This window comes from Lipophrys pholis (genome assembly GCF_963383615.2).
Source record: "Lipophrys pholis genome assembly, chromosome: 15".
In the NCBI taxonomy this organism is placed as follows: Eukaryota; Metazoa; Chordata; class Actinopteri; order Blenniiformes; family Blenniidae; genus Lipophrys; species Lipophrys pholis.
Genome location: NC_137642.1, coordinates 17,077,898 through 17,087,550, shown reverse-complemented (window position 1 = coordinate 17,087,550; position 9,653 = coordinate 17,077,898). Strand labels below are relative to the sequence as shown.

General features: G+C 41.7%; 1 protein-coding gene across 1 annotated transcript; it reads left to right on the top strand.

Moving 5' to 3' along the window:
* Nucleotides 1-673: 673 nt before the first annotated feature.
* btbd3b (BTB (POZ) domain containing 3b) lies at nt 674-7,967 on the top strand. Its single transcript, XM_080481241.1, has 4 exons — nt 674-1,680; nt 2,605-2,695; nt 4,535-4,653; nt 5,296-7,967. The coding sequence occupies exons 1-4, from the start codon at nt 1,370-1,372 to the stop codon at nt 6,326-6,328; spliced, it is 1,554 nt and encodes a 517-aa protein (XP_080337367.1). The 5' UTR covers nt 674-1,369; the 3' UTR covers nt 6,329-7,967.
* The last annotated feature ends 1,686 nt before the right edge of the window (nt 7,968-9,653 follow it).

Genomic DNA, 9,653 nt, shown 5'->3' with positions numbered 1-9,653 from the left:
AAAAAAAAAAAAAAAAAAGAGGCTGTGAGAAAACATTTAGCACATTCAGCTTAAAAATGCACAACATGTTCATTCATATCTGGTATTTGTAGAGACGCAGGAATAAATGTTATGTGATCAGATCATAGTAGTATTAAAGCAGCTTGTGTTCGGTATACATTCTAAACATTAGTTTGCTGTGAATCTCCTGAATGTTTGAGTTTAAAAAGCTTTTCCACTCAAACCAGTCCAGCGAATCTTATATGAAAAGCTCATTTGGGAAAAGAATTATGTCAAAGACGATGCATGAATTAGGCAAATTATGCCCTTAATGAAGTTGCATGTACATTTACATTCCCCTTTGAATTATAACAGGGAGTTTGTATTTACTGGAGTGCAAACTGAATGCTGTGGCTTCAGGTAAAAAAGAGACAGCAACTAAAGCTGAAGATGAATATATCATTCTTATGGGGCATGGTTGTCACTTTAATTGAGACGTTGACTATTGCATATTCAAGTACGTGCTGAACTAGGATGCATTAGCCAATGGAGAACGCTGCGCGCCGCCATTGGCTGAGCTCCGGAGAGAGCTGTGGTCTGCGCTGAGAGGGGGCGGGGGGGTTGGGGGGGATAGAGTGAGGGAGGGAGGTGGGGGGGGCTTTCGCTCTCCTCTGCACTCTCTCATTCAACCTCTATAGTCAGCAGAACGAGTGGCGGAGCAGAGCAACGCAGCATCCGCGGCGGCCACAGCATCCTGCAGATGACTCCGCTCCATGGAGGAGAGGAGGGAAGAAAACGAGAGAGCGCCGGAGGGAAAAAGGCAGAGCCGCAGATAAGGAGAAGCAGCGAGAGGAAGAAAAGCACAGTGAGGAGTAAGAGTGTGAAATGAAAGGAACTGAGTAAACACCCCTGCGTAAGGACCACTGCAGCTATACTAAATCTGGAGCTGTCAGGCCAACCCTCAGCGAAGCAGTGAGTGAGAGAGGCGAGGGAGCAGAGGAGGAGGAGAAGAAGAAGAAGAAGAAGAAGAAAAAGAAGAAGAAGAAGAAGAAGAAGAAGAAGAAGAAGTGATCTAAAGAGCTGAACTCATCACTTGAGAAAGCAGGGATGGGAACCCCGAGAGCCTCTCCGTCAGCAGATCAAACTTCACACAGGAAAAGTGCCTTTGGATCACCGGTCTGAACCTGCCGCCGAACCGTCAAAACAAGTTATTTTGGTAGTTTTGAACGGGTCGGACGGACCTCATACATGATGTCCCACTAGTGCAGTGGTCAGCACAGCTCCAGCCTCTCCTGTCCTCACACCCCCTGGGTCCCCTCGGCGCACCTGCCTGCTCCTGGCGAATGTCTTCTCTGCATGCACTCCCACTGCTCAGCAGTTGAACACACTCATGGTCGATGCCAAGGGAAGGAACATGAAATGTCTGACTTTCTTCTTAATGCTTCCCGAGTCAGTGAAAAGCAAGTCGAGTAAAAGCTCCAAGAAGGGGAATGCCAGTGGCAGCTCCAAGCTGCCCCCAGTCTGTTATGAGATTATCACTCTGAGAAGCAAGAAGAAGAAGAAGATGGCAGCAGACATTTTTCCCACCAAGAAGCCGGCATCCACCACCACCGTGCAACAGTATCAGCAGCAGAACCTCAACAACAACAACACCATACAGAACTGCAACTGGCAGGGACTCTACTCCACTATACGAGAGAGGTAAGGACGCCAAGAAAACCTTCGAGTCATCACTTGTGATCTAAACTGCTTAAACGGCTTTCATCAACGAAACAAGACTGTGAAGTTTTAATTTGACATGAAAGTGAAAGTTCATCGGAGTTCAATAACATTTAAATTTTCTGAGCAGAGCCTAAAAGAATTCTGTGAAGTAATTACTGTGTGTGTGTGTGTGTGTGTGTGTGTGTGTGTGTGTGTGTGTGTGTGTGTGTGTGTGTGTGTGTGTGTGTGTGTGTGTGTGTGTGTGTGTGTGTGTGTGTGTGTGTGTGTGTGTGTGTGTGTGTGTGTGTTTCACTCGGCCCTGCCCTCAATCTGTTTGAGGGAACCTCTGTTTACACCCTCTCCTGCTCCTGCAGACTTTGCTGCTCTGACATGACAGAGAGCGGACCGGCACCGAGTGCGTTTGATATGCACAACAGGCAGAGGCGGATCTGCACTAAAAGCAAAATATTTACTTTGGCCAATGAGTAAAAGACGCCAGCTGTCCATAGCAAAACGTGTGCTTTCCGACCTGGCTTTGTTGTCTCTCCAGAACATCATGGGGCTGTTTACCCACCCCTGTGACATGTTCCACCTCTCAATAATATATGAACGCAGTTTTATTGTTGGTCCCATTCTTTCACAGAGGGGATTTTCCATTGGGTTTGTTGTCTCTCATTTTCCTGATCTTCTGAAGAAAGAAAAAAAAAAAAAATCATGAAAGTCATAAAGGAATTAGGAAGGACTGAACTTTCAAATCATTTTCATGTTTTACTGAACTATGAGAGAGTTATTATTCAAAGGGCAGAAGTTTTGTCAAAGGCACTCCACGTTCACGATTTAGCAGAAGTGTGAAGTGCCAAATACATAAAACTGATTTGCTTCTGTTTCTTTCTTCTTCTTTTTTTTTTTTCTTTCCCCTTCCAGAAATTCTGTAATGTTCAACAATGAGCTGATGGCAGATGTTCACTTTGTGGTGGGTCAGACTGGGAGGACCCAGCGACTGCCAGGACACAGAGTAAGAATTTCATCGATCATTAAAGTCACCATTAGCACGGAGGAAATTAACAAACATGCAATCAGCAGGCCCGGGCCATTGTTGCTCATATCATAGAGGATTAAAAGTAATCTTCCTCACAGCCAGCAATAATGGAACTGAAGTCCTTTGTGCGCCACTCTCACTTCCACACCATGTGTCTTTTCGAGACAGTCCTCAATTATTTATGTAAATGAGGCTGAAGGATAGAGGCGCAGAGTGAGCGAAGGAGGAAGGGATATCCTCTTCAGCAGTCATCTCACACAGAAAGCATCACCTTTGTGTCTGGTTTCGCTCAGCTTCTCCAAATCGGCACTGCAATCATCCAACTTTTAATCAGACACGCCCCACAGCATGGAGTGACAATGAAAAGACACAAAGTTAAGTGTATTTTCGTGAGCGCCACACACGCTAAACAAACTTTTGCACTCATTCACTCAATTAGCATTTAAAATGTGGCATGGTGGAACAAATAATCCAGAGTAACACTCATTATTGTAATTGCAGGTCTTGATCCTGACTTCTTTGTTTAGCCCGCCATCTGACCTCATTGCTTTTTCAAGGTGCAGACAAGTAATTTAGCTTCAGCGACTCCTGCACCATGTGTCTCATCTAAATCTACTTTAATCTCTACTCAATAGGAATAAGTAACCTTCACGTAAATGTGGTAAGTGAGTTTCCAGACATAAATTTGCCCTCCAGCCATTCATTTCACATCTACGAGCTCAGATCAGCACTGCCTGGGCCCCTTTTTTGTTCCTCACGTGGGACCAAAATGTATTATCTATGACTGGTGGCTGCAGAGCACTTTGTGCATTTAGAGAAAGCAGTTACGAAAGGACACAGAGGATAACTCGCCTGCACGTTATGCCGAGACATTATGGTGATGGGATATAATGGCATTCAATGCTGCAGTCTATATTGTGTCCTGTTGGTAGGAAATTACACGTGCATTGTGACCTAATTTATGCATGTAGTATACAGACACACACAAAAGCAAGCATTAATGCAGATATCTAAAATGCAATGGGTCATGGGTAACCATATGCTAATATACAATATTTGTGTACCAGGCTAAAAATCCAGATAAAACATCTTCCGTCTTCTCGACAGCATGAATTTCAATAAGCAAGGCAACCAACAACAATAACGACAATGATATTGTTTCAGAAATCCCTTGTTCAACATGCTTCTTTTTTTATCTCGGCTTCCTGCATTTTACTTTAGAGAATTCCCTTTTTTGTTTTTTTAAGAAAAATTATACCACCCACATCCCCACCTAAACATACTTGTTCTGCAAAAACACACACCTACAACACACAGACATGCACTATAAGATCTAAAACACAAACGCAGCAATAATACCGCCACTCATAACCTCGTGTACAGTGCATAATAGTGGAAATATTATTACATCTGATTTCATCACAAAAATCTCATAAGCCACTATTTGATTAAATTGAACTTTTGCTGCACTCATTTCAGTTGTGTCAGAGGCAATGTTGTTCATTAGAAATCTTCTCCTGTACTCAAGGAGGGGGTAAATAGTAACTCGATAGCCCCTGCTGAGAATACCAATGGGTACAGTCTCTTAAAACCTGAAGCATTTGTTCAATATTAAGTGAGAGATGTGTGTTTTAGTCTAGGTTAGTTTGGTATTTCATAAAAAAATCAATCAATCTGAGTTTTAAATACCCTTTTTATTTCTTTAAATTTTTTTTTCCATTTCAAGTCTGTTGTATTCCTGTGAACTCCTAGATGAGCTTTGTTTTCATTTCTCTTTTGGGCCGGTCACATTGTTTTCTCTTCTTCTTTTGGCAGTATGTCTTGGCCGTGGGCAGCTCAGTGTTCCATGCCATGTTTTACGGTGAACTCGCTGAGAACAAGGATGAAATCCACATACCAGATGTGGAACCAGCAGCATTTCTGGCCATGCTAAAGTAAGATTTTTGCTTTGTCAAGACTTTACTGTTCATATTATGGTGCATGTCTGAAATAAATGGCATCTTACATAACTGCTGTTTCAAATTGATCTTGTTAAAAAAAACAAAAAAAACAAGATTGGTTTATATCTGGCACATCTTGGACAAAACTGTTCAGCACTTCAGTTGACAGACAAATGACTTTCTCGTTCCTGTATCTTCAAGATAAAATCTCTCTTTTTCACTATCATACGTTTTATTATGAGACTCACTTTTTCTTTCAAGTCCCTTGATAGTGTTTTCTACCTCCTCGCTGTCATTCGTTCATCACTTTTATCGCCCAGTTTTCTTTTCTTGGTCCTTGTCAGTGAGATATAGTAAGTGGTCAACAACGATGTAGGAGGAATAGTACTGTTATTGGTTTTTACAACCATTTTACTCGACTTTGAATGTTGTTTCACTGTTTTCACTGAAGTTCTTTTTCAGTAGACGCATACCACAAATCAGTTATAACTAGTTGTAAAAGCTTGAAATATGCACGTTCATTCTCTCCCTCCATCTGTTCTCACTATATAATAGTCCTCTTCATAGATAAGTGTCGCCCGTTGTATTCTAACTCATTTCTCCAGATCTAAAAGAAGTCCTATTTTATATCTACAGGTACATTTACTGTGATGAAATTGACCTGAGTGCCGACACCGTGTTGGCCACCCTTTACGCTGCCAAGAAGTACATTGTCCCTCACCTGGCTCGTGCCTGCGTCAACTTCCTGGAGACCAGCCTGAGTGCCAAGAATGCCTGCGTGCTGCTCTCACAGAGCTGCCTGTTCGAGGAGCCGGAGCTGACGCAGCGCTGCTGGGAAGTGATTGATGCCCAGGCCGAGCTGGCGTTACGCTCGGAGGGCTTCTGTGACATCGACGGCCAGACCCTGGAGAGTATCCTACAGCGGGAGACACTCAATGCTAAAGAGATAGTGGTATTTGAGGCTGCTCTTAACTGGGCTGATGCTGAGTGCCAGAGACGGGAGCTCAACTCGTCGACTGACAACAAACGAAAGGTTTTGGGAAAGGCGATGTACCTGATACGCATTCCCACAATGGCTCTGGATGATTTTGCCAATGGAGCAGCGCAGTCTGGTGTGTTGACGCTTAATGAGACCAATGATATCTTCCTGTGGTACACAGCAGCCAAAAAGCCGGACCTGCAGTTTGCCAGCCAGCCCAGGAAGGGCCTGACACCCCAGCGCTGCCACCGATTCCAGTCCTGTGCCTATCGAAGCAATCAGTGGCGCTACCGGGGCCGCTGTGACAGTATACAGTTTGCTGTGGATAAAAGAGTTTTCATTGCTGGGTTCGGACTGTACGGATCCAGCTGTGGCTCTGCAGAGTACAGTGCCAAAATCGAGCTGAAGCGTCAAGGGGTGCTGCTCGGGCAAACCCTGAACAAATACTTCTCCGATGGTTCGAGCAACACCTTCCCAGTGTGGTTTGAGTACCCAGTCCAGATAGAGCCGGACACATTCTACACGGCCAGTGTGGTTCTGGATGGGAACGAGCTGAGCTACTTTGGACAGGAAGGAATGACAGAGGTGCAGTGTGGGAAAGTAACATTTCAGTTTCAGTGTTCCTCGGACAGCACTAACGGCACAGGAGTGCAGGGCGGGCAGATTCCTGAACTCATCTTCTATGCTTGACAACACATGTGCAAACGTTTGATGGATTTTCTTTTTCTGTGCACCTATAGAAAATCGAAGTTTATCACCTTGTGGGTAGTGCCACTTATTTATTTTTGTCACTGTTTTGTAAAAAATATCTCAGACTTGACAGAGGCTAATATGTAGTTTTGATTTTAGTAAATGGTCCACTTGAGACGGACCACATACTGTATATTCTGAAATGTCCAAATTTAAGGATAAACTGGTTCCAAAGTCCTGAAAGATAAAAAAACAAACAAATATCTTGCACTAGAGGTGCTTGTAAATATGAATATATGTAAATTTCGACATGTATATGAAGCCACAAGTGTGGTCCATGCTGGCTACAAAGATATCTTATATAATGAATATGCTACAGTTTGTTTATTATTTCTATGCTTGCATAGAATGGGCACATATAGCAGCAATACTTCACACTATATCCTACAGTAATCATCACATTCAGCCTGAAGCATACGCATCATACCAGACATGAAAAAGGATGTACGATATTCAAACCCAACATGTGCACTCCGATCATGATTACAGTCAAATACACTGTTTATCTGATTGTAGTAGTGTGCAATACTCGTTTGTATTTGAATGGCTTCAAATGAATCTGCAGCTTTTAATTCTTTGAATTGACTGACATGGCAGAGAGAGAGAGAGAGAGAGAGAGAGAGAGAGCTATTAGGTTAGGGAGCACTACATATAATGAGTCACAGAACTCTGATATTGGACTGTAGCATGTTGCTCTGCACCAATGCTCATGTTACTCACTCAGCGAGTTTCATTAATGTCAGTGTCATTATGTTTACAGTGAAAAGTAGGACTTGAATAGATTGCCATTCACCATTTCACGGTAGAGATTTCTATTGTTTTCAGAACCTGTCTGCTTTACACTGGTTCTGTTTCATCTGATGTGTACTATTAACTGTTCTGGCACCTTGGTTTTGTTTACAGCAAAAAAACAAAACAACTAAAAACAATTGATTCAGCGTTTAAAGCTGTTTATCTTGTGGACTTTTTCTTCTCTCTATTAAAGCCGCTGTGCACTCTGAACTGCTGAGCACTCCCACCTAATGTGATTATACAGTATCAGTATTTGCAAAAGCATACTGTATATGCTAAAAACTTGCACTGATGCTGGTTCATAAATTAGTTTGATATGTTCTTTCATTTGATTATCTGAATTGGGCATTTTAAGTTGCTGTGTTATTGATTTTTTCTTTTTCTGGTGTAGGATAAACATCCACAGGCTTGTCTGCTGATGACAACTGATAGGTAATCTGGTGTTCATGTCCTGTGTTTACGTGCAAAAGTGCTGGGAGACTAACAAATGTGTATGGTTGTTGATGATGCAAATAAAAAAACTAAACAAACAAGCAGCACATATTGGTTTTTGATCCCATTTGTAAAATATAATATCACTACAATGTGTGAAGTTTGCGTTGGAGACGGGGACAGATGATGCCCTTCAGCACTGTGGTGATTTACAATCCCAACTGGCGCTTTCTGTTGCTTGATGACAAATGTCTTCATGATGATGATGCACCCTGCTTTTCGTCTGTCAAAGTCTAACTCTATTCTGCACCTTCCTTAAATATGCAACATCCTCCCCCTGCTTAATAAAACTTTTAAAAGGAAATCTATTCTCTTCTGTGAAGGGGCGAAGAAGTAGAGAGCAAGGCAGACAATGTCTACATTCTTACATTTTTGCAGAATGCTGTCATGTAGAACGCCTCCTTGAGAAAGCTGTCACATCGTTTTCAAGTTGAAAAAGATACAGAAGAAATGATGTTCTACTTTAAAATGTGCAACAACCCCAAAGTGTTAAATTCCCACCATACCAGTCACTGTCTGACCCACAGTTTATCTCGATGCGTCTGTCACTGATAAAACAGACAATGAGTCTCCTAAGAGGACTTTGAATTCCTTATACTCTTCTTTGTGAGAAACAAGCCTTGAAAGCAGAACACCTATGCTTTGCCCTTCTCATAAACCAACACAACCACGAATGAACAAAGACACTTTTTCCTCCAACTTATTCTCATTACCGGATCTGATGACAAAACTTCAAAACATTAAGTAAATCCCAGGACAAATCATATCTCCTCCAGGACCCTCTGCTAAAAAAGATAATCACTCCTGGGGACTTACGGCAGGTACTTGATTACAAAAGCACTCAATAACGCTGAGACCAGGTTTGACATCGCCAATGAGCATGAAGCCCTTGATGAATTGAACTCAATATGCCGGGCTACTCGGCGCTTCAGTGTGATTTTTCATGATTGTGGCAGTAATGTTGTAAGCAAGATCATTAATTGTGCTGAAGGCGACAGGGGACAAAAATGTGCCAGGAGTCAAACTGAAGGCTCGTTGTCAACAGACAGTGAGAGAGACACACACACACACATGCACATATTTCTATTTTGCCACCGTGACAGCTCTATGCAGAAATAATTATCCAAGTAGAGTTCAAGTTTAGCGGAAAGAATTTGAATAATATCATGCTTATATGGAGGACTAAATGTGCCAAAATTAAATAACTAAATAAATACACCATTAAATAACTAATTAAATGTGTCATTAATTCATTAAAATTTGAATGAAATATATAAATGTGTCATTAAATGTGTCATTATTCATTAAAATAGCAATTCATTTTATTAAAAAAAAAAAAAAGTTATCTGTAATCTGTAAAATGGCGGTTATGTTATCGAAGGATCTGCAGGAACTTTCTATGAACTTAGTGAGAGATGTTTTAGAGTCTAAAATATCTCTAACCACTGCGCCTGGTTTTTGTTGGTTGCAAATAAAGGTTTTTTTTTAAATAAAGTATCCAAACCAATGAAGAGATGTATAGTGGAGCAATGGGAACTATTGTTAGTTATGTGTTGAGACAGGGACGTGTTAGTGTGCAACACCTAGAATACCCAACCAGGCTGAACGTAACCTCACGCATAGAAGTTAAGAAATAAAAGTTCTACACCAGTCGGGCAGAAACAAGATGAGTCTGGACTTTCACTGTGCGCAAGGAGCCAACTTTAACATATAACACCACCCAGTGTATCCGATTATATATTCACTAGCTCGGCATCAATCCGTTATCTGGGATCGATCTGTTCTGACTTGATGTGCAGGGGAAACAATCAGGTGTAAGGATCCAACCCACTGACTATGATGGGCGAGTATGAAGCAATTCATGAAGCAGTGCAACACCGGACCAAGAAATAATTAATTAAGTAGTGAAATAATTAAATATGTTTTTCACATAAAATGAATTAGTATTATAATGAATTAATGACATATTTAATTAATTATT

Coding starts and splice junctions, on each gene's coding strand:
- btbd3b (XM_080481241.1), top strand. CDS start 1,370: ATGGTCGATGCCAAGGGAAGGAACATGAAATGTCTGACTTTCTTCTTA. Junction 2,696..4,534: donor AGCGACTGCCAGGACACAGA/GTAAGAATTTCA, acceptor TTCTTTTGGCAG/TATGTCTTGGCCGTGGGCAG. Junction 4,654..5,295: donor GCATTTCTGGCCATGCTAAA/GTAAGATTTTTG, acceptor TTATATCTACAG/GTACATTTACTGTGATGAAA.